The sequence below is a fragment of the Pagrus major genome, chromosome 12 (assembly GCF_040436345.1).
Source record: "Pagrus major chromosome 12, Pma_NU_1.0".
Classification (NCBI taxonomy): domain Eukaryota; kingdom Metazoa; phylum Chordata; class Actinopteri; order Spariformes; family Sparidae; genus Pagrus; species Pagrus major.
In genome coordinates, this window is record NC_133226.1 from 11,373,107 (window position 1) to 11,395,138 (window position 22,032).

The 22,032-nt window shown below is 41.1% G+C and overlaps 1 protein-coding gene across 1 annotated transcript; it reads left to right on the forward strand.

Annotated features, from left to right (window-relative positions):
- The first annotated feature begins 6,466 nt into the window (after positions 1 to 6,466).
- Positions 6,467 to 22,013, forward strand: LOC141006040 (ras-GEF domain-containing family member 1B-B-like). The gene is made up of 14 exons (XM_073478133.1): positions 6,467 to 6,675; positions 14,020 to 14,544; positions 14,639 to 14,761; positions 15,206 to 15,343; positions 15,713 to 15,928; positions 17,050 to 17,124; positions 18,301 to 18,393; positions 18,650 to 18,752; positions 19,226 to 19,305; positions 19,405 to 19,500; positions 19,587 to 19,682; positions 20,001 to 20,124; positions 20,246 to 20,318; positions 20,426 to 22,013. Exons 2-14 carry the CDS (start codon positions 14,026 to 14,028, stop codon positions 20,457 to 20,459), a joined length of 1,770 nt encoding a protein of 589 aa, XP_073334234.1. The 5' UTR covers positions 6,467 to 6,675; positions 14,020 to 14,025; the 3' UTR covers positions 20,460 to 22,013.
- Positions 22,014 to 22,032: the final 19 nt, after the last annotated feature.

The following is a 22,032-nucleotide window of genomic DNA, read 5'->3' on the forward strand; positions in this document are numbered from 1 at the left end:
AACAGGAAGGATTGGGGTATCACAAGCATGCAAAATTGAACTCTGGCATATGCACTTCGTGTAATTTTAAATGTCAGTTGTGTTATTTATACACAGATGACCCAATTGCCAAAATAAACTGCTTTTCTTTAGCTTCAATTTTCAATTTTATGTTGAGACAACTCTGTTTTAAGTGTGGTTTAGGCACAAACCCCACTTGTTAGGTTAAGGAAAAGATTACATTTTGGCATAACTGGTTATGTCCCGCACCAATTCAAAAATATTTGATTTTGTTGCCACAAATTCGGATGGAAAATATCCCAACTTCGCCATAAAAATATCCAATGGTTTCACAATTCCAAATGTTAAAACACAGGCACAACCAGTGGTCTATTGCTTAACAACCATCTCGCCTAGCTGTAACACCTTCACCATACCTGACTGTCATTAAATGTAATGTAAACCTGATATGACACGTATTGTAAAAAACTGACATGTATACATTTGACGGTATCCATGTTTGCAGTAACATTAAATTTTATTCTGACAACACAGACGACATAGACAGACGTAGATGAGACTGAGTTGGGATGATTGTTCACATCTAATAGGCAACAGTTCCTCTCGCTTGGTTTGATGCCTCTTCATGTGTTCATATCTGTTCCTAACAGCAGGAGAAAGCACACACAGACGACGACTGACGTTCAAGCTTTAGTCACCAAATGCGTAATCAAACACCTGCATTTTCCCTTTTGTTTCACCAAATAGCCAAAAACAAAGAACAAACAGCACAAAGGGAGCATTTCAAATGTGATTAAAATTGGAATACGAACACAGATCAGCTGTCTGCCAACCTGACTCATAATGGAGCATCTCTTCACAAGTTTTCTGTCACATGGCTACTGTTGCTGTGGGAGAAAAGGATACCCTTTCAGAGCAGAAAGATGGATCGCTTCACAGAATTAGTATGAGTGACTGAATGAGACAATGTGCACATGTATCAATGGGGGCTAGTGTGCATGTGCTCTTTTCATAGGGAGGATGACGATGAGCGGTAAATCAATGGATGTAAGCTCATCACTAATGTGTGTGAGTCATGTACTTGTGTTTTTGAGAAGTCGAAGCATCTTTAAATCTAATCTTTTAGCTAAGCTGACAAAAGTGTAAAATCTGTTTGAGGATCTTTTTCTGGCAAAACATTCATGTCTATAAAACACATACAAATAATCCAGATATTGGGCTTTATTCAGAATCTTGAGAGTTTCTACACACACTTTCAACTCTAACCCTAGAAAAAGTGAAAGCAGTGGCAGCTGTTTGTTATCACCTGCAATCTTTTTGTTTTTAATATTTTACAACCTCAAGGGTCTCTTTTCTTCAGAAAGTCAAAAGCACAGATTATTGCCCACATATTGTCTCCAGACAGGGTCAGGGGGCTTCCAGTAGCTGAGTCAGACCTCTTACTGGAAGCCTGTGAGTCACCCGTCTTCCTCTCCCTCCTTATCCGCCCCCCTTCTCCCCTCCTCATATATCCCCCATATCAACCTGAACTGTCCTCACACTTGTCTCTCGCTTCAGGTCCTTCATGAATGTAAACATAAATGCAAAAGAACAACTAAGCATGTTGGGATTTGAAGCGGGTCGCTGTTATTATACAGCTGCATTATTTCCTCTCTTTAACTTATCCAACATATAAGTGTGTGCATTCCTCAGAGCAAAGAATGTCACCATGAAAGCTTTCCACCCCCCCTTGCCCCAGCACCCATTATACCCCATCCCCTCCCCCGGTTTCTCGGGTTCTCCCCCTTCTTCTTTCCCCCCTTTCCCGCACCGTAATGATCTTACCCAGCTGTCACTGTGTAATCCCACCCACACTCACTACTACTACACTAAAGTCTGTTGCTGCTGCTGGGGGCGGCTGACATCATTTGTTTTGTCCCTGTCACCATTTCCCTGAAATCCAAAACACACTGCCAGTCCGAAGCTTTTGAACATTTTCTTTAAGTAATGCATTCACTGCAACTGCTATAGCAACAGCTTTGTAAGAGTTTTATTCTAAAATCTGCAGTTGGCAATAATTATTATTAGGATTAGGCTTATATTGTGCAACTAGGGTTCAGAGTCCAAAGTAGAAATCCTATTGATCCAACAGACAAATTGAACAAGATAAATGGGACAAATGTGGACATTTAGAAACATTAGAAATGTAATTGAATACCATGCAGTACAAGACACTATAATCAGTAATTATTGCATAAAAAAGTTCAAAATCATTTCTGATACCATTGCAACAAAAAATTAAATCTGCAATAATTGATTTCTTGGCCACTTGAGGGCAACGATATACAACACCAACATTATATCACCTCTTAGGTTGATATGTTGAACTTGTTAGCAATCAGTTGCTTATTTACACATCCAGCAGACAAAGACAAACATGTAGGTCCAATATTTACTCTGCTTTTAGCTCTGTTTTTGTTCTCCACCAACTCCTGAATGAAATACCTGGTGTTTTAGCCGCTAAATGCTCCACTAGCTAGTTGCTAACTTTGTCAGTCCGAGCAGTTAGTGTTAGAGATAGGTTATAGGGTAGGTTTATAGGGTTTTCGTTAACAACAACTGCCTGCTGCAGCCGAAAATTACACTTTGAGAGAGGTGAAAGTGAGCCAGAGAGGGAAAGTTGGAGGCCAGAAAACCAAAACAATGAAGGGAATTCTCCTTGAGGGTCTCCTTTCACATATAAGTTGTCGTGTGATCTTTTCTTAATATAAAAACATTAATTATATCCACTTTAATATGATAACCATGATAAAGTAATCATAGTGTATTTGATCATACTGGTGTTGCTAATATACTTGTAATTATAAAAGGTTTAATCCCCTGTATAGTTTACTTACAGTTGACGTCAGGTAACATACACCAGTGTTCCCTTTTTTCCCCCATGATCTTCTACATGATTTCATCTGAAGTGAGTCATAGTTCTCAAAGATGATCAATTTCGCAATGTCTAATATCTCTGTAATACAATCTTTCATTGCTCAAAAACCTGCCAAGATGGCTGTTGAGTGTCATCCTGAATTTCCTACTATCCAGTCTATTGAATTTACTCTCAGATAATACTGAGACATATAAATAAGTTAGTGTTTAATCTAGGGCCTGTGCCCTGGAAAAGTCATCCACTTAAACCTGCATAAGATGAGGCAAGAGATGGGTGCATTATGACTAAACTATGCCTGTTTTTACTTAATGTCTAATTTAAGTTTACTTGTCGTCAATATACAATTGGACTGCATCAGATTTCACAACAGAAACATTTGCCTCACAGTATAAGTTGTCATGCGACAAAGAACTAAGGACAAGCCTGCTACTTTCCCAGTTTCTCCTGATGATGCATTCAGTATCTGCAAGTAATTCTGATGAATAATGTGAAAATGAGAAACATCTCTTACGTTATCTGTGTTTGCGTGTGTGTGTAGGAGAGAGACCTGTAGGCAAGATGATGAGTGTTTTCCATTAATACAGAACAACTTAAACAACATGACCTTCACACTAAACGCTTTCACATCAGCTCTGTGCATTTACACAGGGCACAGATTAGTTTTTCATGATGGTCTTTCCCTTAATGGTCGTCAGAACGTTTTTCTTGCGTGACAATGTGTGCAGACGAGAAGCAGAAATCCTCCTTAACTCAATTAAACCACCTTTTTATTTAACCAATTAAGCCTCTGGAACCATGTGGCCTAGGTTTGAATCCTGCAGGATGTTTCCCTCCTGTTTCTCCGTTCCATTCTCTCGTGTTAAAGTCATACTCAAAAGAGATAATTCTTTCTTTTGCTCTGTTTGGGAAACATTTAAGGCCAGACCAATTCTACTGTCATTGATAAATAGTTTCTAAATGTCTTAAGGGTTACATAAGATGTTTTTCAGAAAGTCTGAACTTTTTTTAATTTGATACTTCTTGAACATTTTGTCTTCAAGATTTCAGCAGAAGGAGACAGGTGAGAACAAAGGAGAGACAACATGTGACAAAATGTGGGATAAAAAGAAAGTAACTGTATGCCAAATACATCCATAAAACAACTGTTTGGCTAATGGGGATGGTGTTAACGTCATAGCAGTTTATCTTATTTACACTGACATCCTTGATTTCATATGCCACTCGGACAGGAAGTCTCCCTCAAAAGCAGCTGTGGGCGTCATGCAGCCAATCAAAAAAAAAAAAAATCTCATGAGGGCCCTCACCAGAGCGTCGCCATGGTCAAGCACCACCGGAAGCAGATGCGTGTGCATGTGTGTGTATGGGCGTACTTTGTGTTTGCACGCATTTGTGATCCACACATGGCCGAGCGCATCCGGAAGCTGTGCACTTGGGAGCCTGGTGTAGGAGTTGGGTTATTGACGAGAAAACCCTGCAGCCTAAAAGACTCAGAGATCAGCTATTCTCGCCTGAACGGTGATGTGTCAGAATGTAAGAGGTGTCAGTGATCAAAAAATGAGTGCCGCCCACAACTTCAGGGCCCGTAGTGTAAGTCTAACGCTGTGTTTATGTAATTGGATGTTTATGCAATGAAAAGGACAGGACTGTGCTGAGGTGGATGGCAGCGGTGCAGTGGTAGATGAGGGGGTGGGAATGGTGTGCACCCACCTTGCTTTAATTACCATATTTCAGAGGAAATTAGACTGTTGGAGGCAGAATAGTATATATATTTAGAGTGTATTCTAAACATTTAGAGAAAGAGATGAGGTGTGTTTTTATACTCGGACAGAGTAAAAACCTGTTGTTTTAACCCTGCCTGTGCCTACAACGACCCACACTGCACACACAGAGCAGGATTTACTGTACATATTCCTGTTGTTACATGAAAACCTAAATTAGATAATCTTCTTGTTTTCACTTCAATTTAAGGATAACTGTGTTATGGGTTGAGTAATTTCTCCAACTATGTGGGCTTGTGAAATCCTTTCAAACCCCCACCAGATAATGTCGCCAGACTAGTTTTCTTAATTCCTGAAGATAAAGTTAATGCAACATGTAATTAATGCAGTTCCTGTAAATAAAAAATCCTGTAAATTACCACTTTGCCTTTAATGCCCACTGTGTTGAATAATGTACACAGTACAGCTGAGAGTAAATAACTGTGTTTATAGATTTACTCAAAGTCAGGTACAGTTTAAAGGTTTAGCAACATACAGTTAGAGGACGGTCTTGCAAGAAACAGCTATGACCAGGTATAATTAACTGTGACCACCAGTCTGGTATAAATTACCTAATGCGGTTCGAGTTTGTTATGCTGCACCTTTACACACAAACATTGTATGTTGAAGTGGTGTGTGGCTCAATAAAAGTGTTATAAACTAGCTCTGAAATCTTGGACGCTACCAACAACACTGATATCAAGGATATCATATGTCAGAGGTGTTTTCAGTTTGCTCCACTACCCACTAGTGGCCAAATAAATTAGTTTGACTTGAAGAGGTTATCTGCATCCTTTTTTAAGCTGAAATCTTCACTGCAGCTGCTAAGCAAAAAACGTAAGTACACACCCCAGCCCGGCCGGGCGTTAAAGGTCTAAACGTCAATGTCTTTTCAAATCAATTTGGGATCTTGGGGCTTCAGGAGACTTGGATTACACCAAGTGAGCTGTATGGAGCCATTTTAAGTTTTTTTAAAGTTGTTATTCCATGTTTTAAAACAAGTCCCCATCTACATAAGTTGTTTAGAAGAATGCTGCCATGCTTTTTTCGCTGTGAAGCTCCCAAAATGTTTTGTGGACTACAAAACTTCACCCAACTTTCCACTGAGCTCTTGCAGTATACTGTCTGAAATTTCATTTTTGGGTGAACTTATTCTTTAATTAAATCAAGGCAGCTTCAAGCCAACAAAATGTTCACTGGCAAGAATGACCTGAATTGGAGCAAATTTAAAGATGCCATCCTCCCACTGCAGCCTTGATGCTGGAATGCAACCTACAATAGGTATGAAAAAAATATTTTGTAGTAAATGCAAAAACAATGCTACAATATGCTGCAGGACTGCTATTCCTTATATCAGCATCATCTTTCTAGCTAAAAGCTTTAGAATAGCTAGCTTATTTTCATGTGCCTCATGACATCATTCACAAGACGAACCTTTAATAAATACTGAATAAACCAGCTTATACACTTATACTCTAACAAACTCTTGCTTTTTAAGTCATTGAGACTAACTCACAGCCACACACACGGCCACATTCCGGGGGGAAACCTTACACCTTCCATAGTTCAGCTCTCCAACAAAAACATTCACTGCTCCTGGCTGCGGTTGAAAAGAAAGAACTTCGACGAACGGCGAGCCAGCCAATCAGAATCTCCGGAGATTTCGATTTTTCGACTCCTCCGCCGCGATTGGCCCGCGCCGCCCCCAGAGGCCCCCGCCCCCGTGCCGCGATTGGCCGGTTTTCCCGGCTCTATGGAAGTCATTTGAATACGCCTCGCTTTGAGGCTCATTACGGCGCTGCTGGTTCAAATTGACTCAGCCACCAGGAGCAGACACACAATGGAGGAGAGCACGGAGCAGACGCACCGCTGACAGACTTGTGCGAGTGTTTCACCGTGCAGCTGTAACCGGAACGGAGATTACAAAGAGTTTGGGATAGTCTCGTTTATTTGTCAATTGAAAGAAACTGCATTCGGACACTGAGCTGCATCGCATACGAGGTAAGTGGAGGGTGTGGATGATGGTGGTATTTATAGGAACTTTATTCTTGTTTGAATGAGCTTCATGCCCGCAAAAACTATTACGACTGTATTAAAATCTGACGTGTATCTCCTGGAGAGGTTTAATAGGATGATAATAAGACATTTTACGACACAAAATTAAGGTTTATAGCCATAAAATTACGTTTATAGGGTTTTAATTTCATTTTAAGTAGCTGTGAGCATCGATGCAAATGAGACTTTATTCTCTAAAACGACCATAGCTTCTGTTCAGTTTTGTAATACTTAGAAAACAAAGCTAATATTATCCTCCCCAATGTCTTTTTTTCTTCCTCTTTGCTCCATTTGTTGTTGTTGTTATTGTTTACCACCCATGTGGGTTTATAATTAGGCTGGCTGTCAGACACAAACAAACCTTACTCACCAGCACCTGTGATGGGACTGTGGTTACACAGCATGGCGTTTTTCACAGTCAGCTCTTACTTTTACTGTGTTATGACTCAGTCAGAAGCCCATAATGTAGACCAGGCATGGTGGCCTGTGTGTGTGAGTGTGTGTAGGAGAGAGGGGAGAGAATAACAGATTGTGTATGTGTCTGCTGGGAAAAGAAAAAAGACCGAGAGAAAGTGTGTGTACTTCTGGCCAAAACAGACTTTAAACAGCTTTATTCCCTCCACACCTCTATATATAAACCAACAGGCTCTTAACTTAGCTGAAATGATTGCCTCGGTTCCCTCTCTTACTTTGCAAGCTAACGTGACAGGCTGCTTGAATAGACCTCAATAAAATGGTTTAACTCATTTAATAATTAACACAAAGGCAGTCTGAGGAGCACAGGCAACATTTGAGGTTTCAGCTGGTCTAAAAACAATCAAGTGCAGTTGTTTTTCCAACTTTAATCTTGTTCCTGTTGTGCTGTGAGGCAGTGGTTTGTGGGATGTGTAGATGCATCGACAATAGAAAATATGTGTGTGTCTGTGTGAGAGAGCTTAGATTTATTGTATCCCAGAAGCAGGGGAGATAATGTGTCTTTATCCTTTCTGACTCTAGGTTAATACTGTACTAGCCTACCAGATCATACAAGGGACAGGTGTGTGTCTGTGCCTAGTTGGCACAGTGTGCCTGTGCCTCCGTCCTTTTAAAACACTGTGGGTGTGTGTGTGTGTGTGTGTGTATGTGTGGCGCCTACACACAAAGCAACGCAAGCTTGAATGCAACGTGTGTGTGTGGGACTAAAAGATGAAAAACAGGACCATCCGTGGGTGAATTGTACTCCACGTATCTCTCCAGCCAATCTGAACATGGAGTCTGTTTCCGGCTCTGTTTGCCTGTCTATCAGATTCAGTTCAGCAGGTGCAGGTTTTATAAACTGGTCAGCGGGTCCTGCAGTCTGGTGTTTTGACAGCGGCCGCAGGCCTCGTCTGACCCCGTACGCTTACTCGAGCGTGAAGTGGAGCAGTTTGTTTGAGCTCTGCGGTGTTTTCCTACTTTGGTTTTGGCCCATTTGGTCAGGTGATGATGACGCTCGAAGTCTGGTAGTGATGAGGTTGCAGAGTCAGAACTGTGATTATGGGTGTGCAGTGGGCTGCCAACTAGAACAAAATTACATGTCAGCGGATGCTTGTGTTCAGCTGTTTATTCATATGTTCTTAAATAGAGAAGAAGAGCTAACTGGGCAGAAGAATGGGTGCGCTTACACTTATAATTTGATCTAAAAGTGTCAGAAAAAGGAGAAAAATGCTCAAATGTTTTGTTTTGATTGATCAGCAGTCCAGAGGAGGTGCATGATTAGTGAAATAATTGGTTAGTTGATTGAAAGAAAATAAATAGCCAGATATTTTTATATTAGATATGCACTGGTGCACCTAATGTTTTCATTAAGATGCACCAGTACATGATTCAGGTGCACCTAATAATACATAAAAAAGAAAGAAAAATGCATAATGTAAATGATTGGAAACAGGAATAAAGGTGCAAATGCATGTTTTTCTTCATGTAGATCACTGCACACGCAATAAGATTTTGCGATAACCTCAGTTGTTTAACGAAACCCCACAATAAATAACTTGATGTTTGGGCGCACTGGTGCAACCAATGAAAATGCTTAGCTGTACTTGACAGATTTTTGTGCGCATGTGCAACCAAAATACTCACACCCTGGAGCCCTGGTAAGAATTTGCTGCTTTTCTTTGTAATTTATGGTAATAAATGAGGAGTCTTTGGTTTTTGGACTGTTGGTTGGACAAAAGAAACAATTTGAAAACGTCACTTTGGGCTTCGGGAAATTGTGATGAGCATTTTTCACAATTTTCTTGACATTTCATATAGTAAGCGATTAAGCGTATCACTAGAGTAAACGCTTACTGCTGCTAACTAACTGTAGCTGCCGTTAGCTATTTAGCTCAGTTAGCCGCACAGCTTGTGTTCAGGCCTGGCAGCTCGGAGCACAGGGGAAGTGATGATGTTTATACCACTAGCCCATGAGCTCGGGACCAGGACAGGCTAGAGCTAGCTGGTTAGCATGCTAACTTCAGGAGATATCTCTGCAACACAATAGACCTACATAGATGTCACAATGTCAAAACTAACCTGAGTAAGGTGGTTCTCAGTGAGAGGTAGCAGAGCTGATTAGAACTATGATTTGCGTGAGTATAATTCATTTGCCAACAAGGTGTGGTGAGTTAGTCAGATCTGATAGAATGGAAACATTTCAGCAGGCAACGTGTGAGGTACTGCATCAAAACAAAATCAAGACCAGACTGTCCCCATTCCAAACATTTAGGTGTCACAGATTCATATCATTTGACGTAGGTGACACTTCTCCACCTACAGGAAGTAACAAATCACAAGTTTGGGAGTGAGGAGGCGCTCCTTCCAGAGAAAAATGGACTGACTAAATGTGAGCTCACTTTCTTTGTTTTTCTTTGGTATACAGAAATTGTTGAAATTACTGACATCATCTTGTGGGATTTGTGTGTATGGTAGTGAGCTGTTTAAAGGGTTAACTCTTGTACGTGTAAAAACACGAGTAAGTGATACGTGCCTGGACTTTAACCTCATTTATTGTGACGAATAAGGCTGACTGTGAAGGGTTTCCCTCACACTCCATACGTGCTGCGACTTATTAGTGCCAAAGTGCATAAAGTGCAAAGTAGAACAAAGATAACATTGCATTAGATTGACCTTTTACTACTCTTATAAATTGTTTTACACATCCTGTTATCAGCTGCTTTGCGCTCACACCACATTGTGTGAACCTATATGGTGAACTTTACACAAGTTAGTGCATTTGAAGGGGCTTGGTATCCATATTTTACTGCAGATTATGGAGCCCCATTGGAATAGATTAAATTGCCCATAAACTGAGCAATATGAACAGAATATCCCAATCACAACAAATTAATTACAGGGCTCCAGGGTGTGACTATTTTGGTTATCATCATTTTTTTGTTGCCTGTGCTCTGATGTGTTTTCACGCTTATTCCTGTTTGTGATCAATTACATAATTTGTTAAGAAATTAAGTTTAAATGTATTATTGGTTGATAAAGTTAGTCTAGAGCCCTGAATTAGTAGTTTATGTAACTTCATAGTGCTTCACAGATGCTTATGACAATTTCACTGTGGAAAGACACTAATGTTGAATTGTTTTCTAGCCACATGTCCTGCTTTAAGGCTTCCAATTTAATTAGATGTCACAAAAAGCAGGAGTCTTTGCAAACACATCTTCTCTTGTTCCTTTTAGCTCCTGTTGTGGTGAAGCATCGGGGGGTTTCAGGACCAACTATTATTAGGTCAGTGAGTACATAGACGCTTACCGGGGTCAATTGGCTTTCAATAAGGACAATTTAGACTGACCAGGTCAGCTGCAGAGTGCTTGCACACAACAATCCATGATTATACTGTTGTTTTTAATAGTCTATATGTGTGCTGTGCATGTATTCCTTGCACTAAATGAGAGCTGACCTTGAGGTCCTAGCACCACGTGCAGATATATCAGCTTACGTCAATATGAGAGTTTCGATATGCTCCTTTACTGAAGCCACCAAGTCTACCTTTATTGCACTGGGCAAATAAAACTGGTGGCTTTATGGCGCATTACCTCAGAGTAGATGACGCCTGTCAGGGTATAATAAGCGTTCACGCCTTTCCAAAGAATGACAAAGTCTGCTTTAATGGTTTGACTGATGTGAAAATGATCCCAGCCTTGCTTCATGCACAGGCAGGGCGTCATATGGCCTGACGATGGCAAGCAGAGTTTGTGAAAGCTGCTGTGTGGGTCTGATCTGCTGTGATCTGCTCTGATCTCTTCCTGGGGGTCTTTGTGTGGCTGTTAATGCCATGACAGGATAGATAATACCTCTATTGTTGAACACCTCCCCCTCGTTCTCCCCCGCCTGTTATAACCGGCCTCAGCATAGCTGGGTGTACCTTTTTAAAACCACATTATGTGATTTAGGGGGAAAAAAATGGTCTGCTTCAGGTTGAAAGATTTAGGTTGTTTTCAGCTCTGGAACCAACTGGAGTGAAGTTAATCTGCAGGGATCTAAGAAGGAAGCTAGTCCAGCAGCAAAACCAGGCTTTCCTTTAATCAGTTTATTCATACACCCTAAAGATGCTTTCAAACTCATATTGGACACTGAAACTAAAGCTGGACAAAGACAGAAAAGGTGCTCATGTGCCGTAAGATATTTGACAGCAGTCACATCCATTGAAACCACCAAATTATGTTGTCTCTTTAAAGGTGCAACATGTCAGAATTTTACTTTAAAACATTCAAAAATGAATATTATCAACAGAACGTGAAGAATAACAGTTTTGACATTATGTCAACGACGTCTATGTGCTTAGCTTCAGAGTTATTTCCTGAAGTTAATATGCTAACCGGCTAACGCCAACCCTTCTTGTCAAGTACTACTTTGTACCTCAAGATGGTATAGTCCAATTGTATAGCTCAGGCCTCCTCGGGTGGGCACTGACTGATAGGACTACTAGCTGCACAGCTAACTGAGCTAACAAGCTAATGGCAGCCACAGTTAGCAGTTAGCGGGTACTCTATTGATTGGTTGGAGTATGAATTTTACATAATTTTAAAGCAGTTTGGACAAATTCCACTGGTTTAAATCCTTTGACAGATGATATTTTGGCTGCAGCTCCATCAAACATTCAATTATTTTTAACCTTTTGATGAACTGGGTTATGACATTTCAGGCACCACATGCCATTTGTCATCACAGGAGATATTGTCTGTTGTGCCACATTACAAAACTGATGCCAGTGAAAGGAAAAAAGCTTTAAGAACCTTATTTTTTGAAAAGCTGAGCACTTGAACAAACCCTGCACACATGCAAATGTATTCTTGTGGTATTGTTGGGACCATGATCTAACAAAACTGTACATTTCTGCCCTTTCCTGTATTTTAACCACCACATCAAACCCCAGTGTAAGGCTGCAATTTCTCAAAGTTTACAAACAAGAGAATTTAGACAATGCTCTCAATATGAAATTATGCTCCCAACGTCATCATTAAGTCGTCCATGGCGAGTCCAACCTATGATTTAGAGCGAGTAAAATTTCAGTGCTGCAGCATGGAAGCCGCAGACTATCCAGAGGTCAACTTTTCAGGAAGTCTGACTGGAAAAACTCAGATTGGTTTTAAATTTTTAGATGGTGTTTTCCATGTGTGTCACCTTTCAATGCAAACACAAGCTTGGAGACAGAAAAAAACAGCATTCAAACTGGAGTAAATATCACACAGTGGATTCTTATCTCAAGCCGCGCTGCTCCAGAAAGCATAGTGTAACTTTAGGAAGGTAAAGCCACCGTAATCTTTTAACCGAGTTAGAAGGAAAACAGCAGGCGGAGATCACAGAGTTCAGAAGAGGGGCTGGCACTGGACTGGCTTACACTGGCATGATGCCAGGCGCTGTGGAGTGTGTGTGTGTGTGTGTGTGTGTGTGTGTGTGTGTGTGTGTGTGTGTGTGTGTGTGTGTGTGTGTGTGTGTGTTTGTCACTCAAGCCATCATTTGTTTATGTGTGACATGTGTGTGTGTTTGGATTATACCCGCGTGGGGCTAGGCGCCATGGTGGACAAGGGTGTGTGTGTGTGTGTGTGTGTGTGTGTGTGTGTGTGTGTGTGTGTGTGTGTGTGTGTGTGTGTGTGTGTGTGTAAGATGTTGGCTCAGGCAGACACTCCTCTGTCGGCGCTGTGATGGACAAACAAAAGTCTGCTGGAGTCGTGCAGGGTTTTGTTTTCTGGCACAGTGTACGTGCATGTGTATACGTCGCTGTGTGTGGCACATGTGTAAGTGTGTGTGTGCGACTTGGCATGTGGTTCCTAGACAGACAACAGTAGCAGGATAAAGATGGCTCCAGAGTTAAAGCACGCCTTGGTGGTGATCTGGGATCAGCTTACCTACCTCAGATCCAATTATCTACACCATTAAGACAGAAAAGATCATTGCTGTCTCGAGATCCTCCATCTGTTGGCCTATTTTTTTTCCTTATGCAGCGCTGATGCCAAAACAAATTGCCTCGGGAATGTGATAAAGCAGGAGATGGTGGAGAAAAATCAGTGTTAAAAAGCCATTTGGTAATTTTTCTTACTAACAAATAAGATTTAGGGAAAGTGGATTGCACAACAGGCATCTTTCAACAGTTCAGAGCCAAAACGGTAAACAGAGGAGGGGTGAAATTATGTGATTAAGTGTAATTATTACTTCCACAGACGTGTCTAAGTCTCTGGGTTGCGTGATCGAGTCCTCAAACAGATATTTACACAACATGTGAACACAGTAAGAAAACATTCCCAGGGAGTGAGGGAGGGTTGTGTCATAGTATAACATCAGGGAAACTACAGCAGACATTTGTAGTCATGATTTTTGATTCAGAAAATATACTGTGGCTTCTAATGTTGACTGAAAGATGGTTATTAAACAGCAGCATTTTCAACAGCAGTGAATATCAATGTTTGAATGCCTAATGTAGATAGAAAGTATCATTTCAAACCAGAAAGAATGCTTGCTGCTTTTTTAAACTATTTATTTTTACCTAATTGTATCATAGTATCAGTACTTTGTGACAAAATTACTTTGTCTACACTTGCTTGGTTGCTATCCCTTTAATTATCTCAGTGTTTTAGGTCAGTGGTTTCCAGGGAGGTTGTAAGATAAATATGAGGGGTCATGAGATGAATAATGAGAAGGAACAAATCCAAAACCTGTTCTTCTGCATGAAATACATTAAAGGTATTACAAAAGGGTTTACAATTTCTCTCTTGATTGTGGAAATATCGAGATATATATTGATATGTCCTAAAACCTCCTCATGTCATGTCGTTTCTACAGGTCATCATGCCTCCCACGACCCCTTATGCTGGAAAGTTCAACTCTTACAGCAGCAACAACAACAACCATCCTCAGCCTCACAGCCCGTACCGCAACGGCACTGGCCCAAAGCCCGCCAAGGAAAACGTCTACAACAGCGCCTATTCCTCCACAGAAAACCCCTACGACATACCGCAACGTCACAGTTCGTACCGCAGCTCCTCAGTCTCCTCTTCGACCACAAAGGAGCATCATTACAACAGCACCTATGCCGTGTCGGAGAACCCGTACTCCTCGCCGCAGCCCCACAGCCCGAGACAGCATAGCACTTCCTGTCCTGGACGTGCGTACCGCCACACCAGTGGCAGCAGCGGCGGCAGCGAGCAGTCATGCCGCAACAACTCCATCACAGCAAAAGGCCGAATTTACCCACACGGCGTCACCGCTAGCTATGGGGAGATGTGTTACCATGACAACAGTTTGGTTTCAGCATCCCTTGAGGCGCTGATCCAGCACCTGGTTCCTACAGTCGACTACTACCCTGATGTAAGCACCAGTAAACTGCTCTAAATGTTTTAGTTGTAGTGGTTACTTCTCATCTCCTGTTTCTCTGAGAGCTGTTCTGTTTCCTCATCATCAGAGGTCGTACGTGTTCACCTTCCTGCTGAGTTCACGCCTCTTCCTGCACCCGTACGAGCTCATGACGAGGGTTTGTCACCTGTGTGTGGAGCAGCAGCGGTCCGGAGATGCCCTGCTGGATAAGGTGGGCAGATTACACACTCAAACACGTTCACACATACACACAGGTGTAATTAATCCTCTAAATTTCACCCTCTCTCCTACACAAACTCACACCTAGTTTAACACTGTTACACTCACTCTCCCACACACATACAAACCTCTGTATTTCTTTTTTGGGTGAAAATATTTATTGACTATTTCATGAGCAAAGAAATTCCAGAGGAGACAGAGAGGGTTCAAATCGACAACGGGGAAATAAAAAATGAAGGGAACACATTTAATGTGAACAATAAAGTTAACCAACACACAACTAATGGCAGCATACAAAGACAGGCTACACTGGCTTCTTTTGTGCTGTTTGAGAAAGGTCACAAGGTTTTGTCTCGACACATGACTCTCAAAAATGCTGTCAAATTATAGAATGTCTGCTTCAGCGCCACTTGACGTGCCAAATGATGTCTTTTAGATCCGTTTCCGTGAGGTGGCGCCCAAGCTGGTGCAGCTGCTGACCGAATGGACGGAGACGTTTCCATACGACTTCAGGGACGAGAGGATGATGCGATGCCTCAAGGACATGACGCACCACGTAGCCCGAGGAGATGAGGTCAGTGTCAAATCTACCGTAGATACATTTTAAAACAATTTTCTAGCAACATTATATAACTTTTTACCTTAAAATAACAGCTTCAATTTATACATAATGTTGCTTTAATGTATGTAACATTAGCCCAAAGCTAACTACAGCTGATTCTTAGCTAATCTGCCCAAGTCTGCACCTCCACAACCTCGCCAAATATGTCTGAACTGGTTTACATTTAGTCCAAAGTGACAGAAAATAGCATGGCTGCAAGCTATTAATCTAGTTTAATTTTAATGGCTGCAAACTGAAGTGTACTTTGAGCTGGTTAATGACAGAATCTAAATGAGGTAGGAACAACTCTTATGACTTGTTCTGTGTGTGTCATGTCTCCAGTACTCTTGGCGAGCCATGCAGCAGATGACCCAGCGGCTGATCAAACGCCTCTCTGCCCTCGGCCAGTACGAGGAGGCCGTAGCTGCGCTCAATACCGTGGCGATGGAGCGGCCCGCTTCTCTGAAAAGCAAACAGGCCTCGGGTCAGCGAAGCGACGTAATGAGCGTGTGTGAGGACGCCTTCATCCTCGCCCAGCAGCTCACACACATCGAACTGGTAAGACATGAGATGGGCTAAGATTTGGGACTCTGTCAGGAGTGTCCTGTGTAACCATCTGTTGTTGCCTCTCTGATGAAATGTGTTGATTTTATGGCATGTGGTTACTACTCCACAGGCGGTTTTTACCCATCTAAATTTAGTGAATTTATTATGTTGGTGGTGTAAAAGCTGTGTTTAAGAACACTCATTTATAGGCTCAATGAATATGTGTAAGCTGCTAAGTTGCTTGTGTGTTGACTTACTGAGTTTTTTGCTGTTATTGTCATTTCTTGGTTTTATTGTTTTGCAGTAAACCCCTTTTGTGGTCTGTCCTGCTTCACAGCATATATAGAAAGTAATAAAACTGGAATTTTATATGAAGATAAATTGTTTTCACTCGTGCTGTTCTTAGAGCACATGTTTAAAGGGGCAATATGTAAGAATTTTAGTTGAAAACATTCAAAAATGAACTATAGTTATCAACGGAATGTGAAAAAATAGCGCTTTTGACATTATTATGTCAAATTATATATATGTATATATATATATATATATATATATATATATATAGATATAGATATAGATATAGATATAGATATATCTATATATATATATATATATATATATATATATATATATATATATATATATATTTATATATATATAAAATCTACTGAAGTTAGCATGCTAACCAGCTAGCTCTGGCCCATTCTGATCCAAAAATCCTGTGCTAGCAGTGTAAATACTCACATACTGCACAACTAACTGAGCTAACTAGCTAAGGGCAGCTACAGTTAGCAGCAGTTAGTAGGGGTTTTTGCTGCCCCCTATTTGTTTTGAGTATGAATTTGAACGGTGGCCACTTCTTACGTATTGCACCTTCTAGAAGATGTCAATGTAGGTTTTTGTTTTGTTGTTTTTTTCTGTAATGAACACTTATTATAGTAATAGCTGTCCTTCCACACAAATTAAATTTTTTCATCATCATATCCAATTTTCTCAAGCATCTCTTTAATCTCATTTTTGGTCTTCTGCGTCTTCATCTTTTATTCATCTCCTTGTCTTCTTGATTATCTCCCTCTTACATAATACTGTTATCGTCATCCTGATCATTTTCTCTCCCTCTTCACTGCCTTCAGGACAGACTGAGTTTTATCGGCCCTGAGGAGTTCATCCAGACATTCGCCATGAAGGATCCTCTGGAGAACCATAAGGTACAATGGGTTTGAATGAAAGCCATTTATTATCTCTCTCTCTCCAGTTGCTCAGCCTGTTTTTGAACACCATAACTCAGATTATTTCAGAATTGTATGATCCCTATCACAACGTTTGGAAACAATAAGACATTAAACATAATCACGACCCGAGTCAAGCAGAAAACATATTTGTTAGTTTACTTTTTCCTTCTTGTATTTTATGTTGCTGATTAATAGGATTTGTAAATGATTAAAGCAGTCTTTCAATGGGTGACATGTCTATATAATTATCAACATCAAAGCAATGATACAGAAAAGCCCCAGTTTGTAGTCATTCCTTATTTTGATTTCAAGTGTCTTCATTTTGGGTCCGCTCTCAGTGTAATTTGCGGTCTGCTTCACTTCAAGTTAATTTGCTTTAGAAACCACATGAAAGGTCCTCCTGGCAAATTTGGGGAAAATGTGCAGCTTTTATTTTTTTTAAATTTGGTTTTTGAACATGCATCGAACACAGTATGAGAGAGCCATTGTGTGTATGTCTAAGTGTATCTGAAGGGCTCTTTCTCTCCTAAGTGGTCCTGTGAGTCAGCTGAAGGGTCGTTTTCAATCAGCGCTGCCCAGAACAAGCTTTCATCCGCTGTTTGTGGCCGCGCGGCATTTCGGCCCTCACCGATGCTGCGCCCCTTATATAAGATCCACTTTGTGTAAAAGAGCGGTTGAGTCAGCGTAAGGGGTCCTGAAGTGTAGAGGGGAAGTTTTGAGTGGAGTGGGCTGCCAGTGTTGTATAAGCATTTAATAGATCCATGAATCTCTGGGATTACATCACCACGGCCAAGTCAAGGTTATTTATACAATGCTTTTATAATGTTTATTTATATAAAAGCGCCTCCGGCGAGCAGGTTCACTACTGAGTGTCTCACAGAACACCAAAAGCAGATGTAAAGGAGATAGAAATAACAACAGACACGTCACAGGCTCCACTGTGCAGGTTCCACGGGTTGTGTGGGTGTGAAGGCTGTCAAGGTCCATTTGCAAAGGAAATCACAGAGTAGCAGCAGTCTGTTTCCTTGTATTTCTTTTTTTGATAGAATTATTTCTAGGATGTCTATAATTATAAGGCAGCATTTCATATAATGAATCAGAATTTGTCTTGACTGATTTTGACCACATCATCTCCCTCCTTCTGTTTGTTAGGGTTTCTTCCGGAAGCGTAAAACCAGCAACCTGGAGGCCTACATCAACTGGTTCAACAGACTGAGTTACCTGGTGGCCACTGAGATCTGTATGGTACGTTGTTCTTAAAGAAGTTCGTAAATCTGAAGTCTGTCCGTTTACACAGCAGGGCTCTTGTTGTTCATCAGCAGGATTCACTTTCACAATGCTCAATCTTCTTCTGCAACATAACCAATAAATGGTTTCTACTAGTTTGCTCATTGTGCTCCAAAACATATATTAACTATAATCATTAAGGTTAAAATTGTGCATATATTTCATGGCAAGTGACTGACGAGTCATTGATTCACTTCCTGTTCTCTCATTACAGCCGGTGAAGAAGAAACACCGAGCACGGATCATAGAGTTCTTCATTGACGTTGCTCAGGAGTGTTTCAACATTGGCAACTTCAACTCCCTCATGGCCATCATCAGTGAGTACAGAACAGAAAAACCTACAGAAACGCACTTTTCATCAACAGACAATTAAACACAACCCACACACTGTCTGACTGACAGGTGCGTTCTCGGAAATTATGTGAGGAGTCACCGCGGGGCTTCAACCTGTGTCAGCACACATTAAAGAAAGTGGAAATCCAACACAGATCACATACTGCTAAATGCGCTTGATATTTCTGAAATGATTTTAATGGTCGCCACTTAAAGCTGTAATTAACATTACACTTGAATTCACAAACCACTTTGTCACTGCTTGTTTTTGAAGTACAAGACACTTAGTCTTAGTCCAACAGCCGATAATCAAATCCAGTGAAGTCAATAGATATAGTGCCAGCTGGAGTTTAGACTAACGCTAAATGGTTTAAGGACGTACAAACTGAGTTAGTGGTGGCCTGAAGCTGTCCAGTCTGCTCATGTTCTTACTTTCTTACATTTCTGTGTCTCTCAGCTGGGATGAACATGAGTCCTGTTTCCAGACTGAAGAAAACCTGGAGTAAAGTCAACACCGACAAGTTCGAAATATTGGAGGTGAGAAAACATGCACATGTCACTGATTCACGTATTCAAGTGGATTGAAGATTTTATGTTGTAATTTGACCGATATCTCCTCTGTCTTACCTCACTCAGCACCAAATGGACCCGTCAAGTAACTTCAGCAACTACCGCACTGCGCTCCGTGGCGCCACCCAGAGGTCTGAGACGGCACACAGCAGTCAAGAGAAGGTAAGAGAGCACGCGTGACTCTTGATGACAGACAAAAAAATTGTAAATGTAAAATGTCAGTGACAACTGTTGCCTCTTTCCTCCAGATTGTGATTCCTTTCTTCAGCCTCCTCATCAAAGACATCTACTTCCTGAATGAAGGCTGTGCCAGCAGGCTGGCCAACGGACACATCAACTTTGAGGTCAGTCCACAGTTCAAGAGACACATTCAGTTGTTGAATGAATCAGGTTGTGGTCTGTGCCTTTGACTTGATTGTTATTATGAACATTCACACACAGACCTGCTCATTTAAACACAATAAGAAACGATCATTCACTGTACAATTATGTTACAGTGACACAGTTACATTTTAGGCCCTGACATTTGATGTAATGTCTCCCCCCTGTGGCTTAAAGGAGCATTACATTTCCCCTCATCGTCCTCCTTTTGTGTATTTTCTGTATCTTCATGAGCCAATAAGATGAGTTCTATAAAGTTTGTTGTCACTGTGTACCAACAGAAACTGTGGGAGCTTGCAAAGCAGGTGAGCGAGTTCCTGGTGTGGCGTCAGGTGATTTGTCCATTCGACAGAGACCGCCGCGTCCTCCAGTACCTCGTCACCACGCCTGTCTTCAGCGAAGACGGTCAGTTTGCAGTTTTCTCTGCATTTTAATCACACAAATGCCACGTGTAGCAAGGCTGCTTGCCATCAAGAAGGAAAACAAATGAAACTAATTTACGCTTCGTCTTGTGTTATCGCCACAGAGCTGCATCTGGCGTCATATGAGAGTGAAGGACCTGAGAACAACATGGAGAAAGACAGTCGCAGGTCTCTTCGGTGAGTGTACACACACTCTACAATCAAACTGCCTCAACTGTAACATATGACAAACCATTTAAGACTGTAAGGCTGATTATCTTTGTTCTGTTTTGTCTGATTTTCAGATCTTCCCTCCTGCATCGAGAGAATCGATCCTAAGAGAACGACATGACAATCCCCTCTGCTCTATGCTCTACAGACTGTACATAAACGAGGTGTTTTAAAGCTACAGGTTCCTCCATATCATCGTATGGACACATTTTTACAAACTAATGGCCAAAGTTAAGGTCGTGGACCTGATACTGATACAGGACAACAAATGCAGCTGGGAATCCTGTATATTGTCACAGATGAACAGAAGAGTATATTGCAAAATGTGGGCTTTGAGCTCTCAAGGATCATACATCAGAGAATCCTTGATGAGGTCCATCCGGTGCCAAAGCTCCTCCTCAGTTATTACTATAACACTCTGCCTTGCAAGCATTCATGGCCCAAAGTCATAATCATTCCCAAGAAGAGCTCAGATTACCTGATTTGGATCATCTTCTTCAACATCGGCTCTGTCCAAGGCTCTCAGAGGAAGAACATGTTTGGATTTTGTTTATATCTCCACCGAACCTTCATCATGGCGGCCTCACATTGTGCGGCCTCACAATGCTATGGAAGCACGAAGGGAAGGGCCAGTTTTGCCTCCAAATGAGACACATATGGACCCGATACTGCAACATTAGCACTGCTCCTCTGCTGTGTTGAGTCAAGAACCACAGAGAGAGAGAGAGAAGAGACCTTCTCTGAAAGGACGAGTTGATTATCATCGATTTGTATTATAAATAACAGGCTAACAACTGCTTTCAAAAGTGGCGTTGGCGGCAGTGTTGTTTTGTTGAGTGCATGATTTTTGATGAGAACATCTTGGCAGCAAACGCTCCACATCCAGCACATTTGCTCTCAGTTTGCACCGATATCTGGCGCCGCACAGTCACGCGAGCCTTTTATTTCATTTAAACACATAATGCAAGTCGATGCATCAGCTACATATTACCAAACACATTTACAGACAGTTTTCATCAATCATGCTTTTTGGTTCCAAACATTTTGTGGTGTGTGCACTTTGGTGATGCAAAATTGTGCTAATCATGCAAGTGAAATGAAATGCACTTCAGTGGGTTTTTGTGTGTTGTATTATAGGATGTGGTGACTCCTATTTTAAGGCGTCTTTCTTACAGTATTATGTTGTATTTTGTATCAGAAGGTTTTAAAAAGAAATGTTTTTTCTGTGTACATTTTCTGAAGTTTCTCTGTGAGCTTGTTGCTGGTTGGCTGGCTCTGCTTTGGTAAGCTATTTTGTTAATACAACACCAGTTATGACAAAGAAGTGTTTTGAGTCTGAGTGAAGCGCAAATCGACGTGTGTATGTGCAGCTTCAACAGGATCCTCGTCCTCCTCTTCATCTCGTCTGTGATGATGTGAGCGTGATGTGATCCTTTAAAATCTGCCTGTGAGTGAACGTGATGTGATTTGTATGTTTTTTTTAAAAAAAAAGCTCATTGTGTGTTGACGTGTTCATTTTATAAGTGTTTTCTCATGTATGCTTTTTTCTATCCTTTTTTTTTTTTCCCCCTGTGTATCATTTGTGTTACCGGTCAGGGTACTTGTACTGAAGGTCTTTGTGAAAAGAGAATTATATTTTTTCTTTCAAATAAACAGAATAACTGAATAATGTGTTCTTTGG

Bases quoted from the DNA above. Each gene is read 5' to 3' on its own strand.
- LOC141006040 (XM_073478133.1), top strand. From the start codon at position 14,026: ATGCCTCCCACGACCCCTTATGCTGGAAAGTTCAACTCTTACAGCAGC. The intron at 15,344-15,712 runs GTCAGTGTCAAA...TCATGTCTCCAG, and splicing joins ACGTAGCCCGAGGAGATGAG to TACTCTTGGCGAGCCATGCA. The intron at 19,501-19,586 runs GTAAGAGAGCAC...TCTTTCCTCCAG, and splicing joins CACACAGCAGTCAAGAGAAG to ATTGTGATTCCTTTCTTCAG.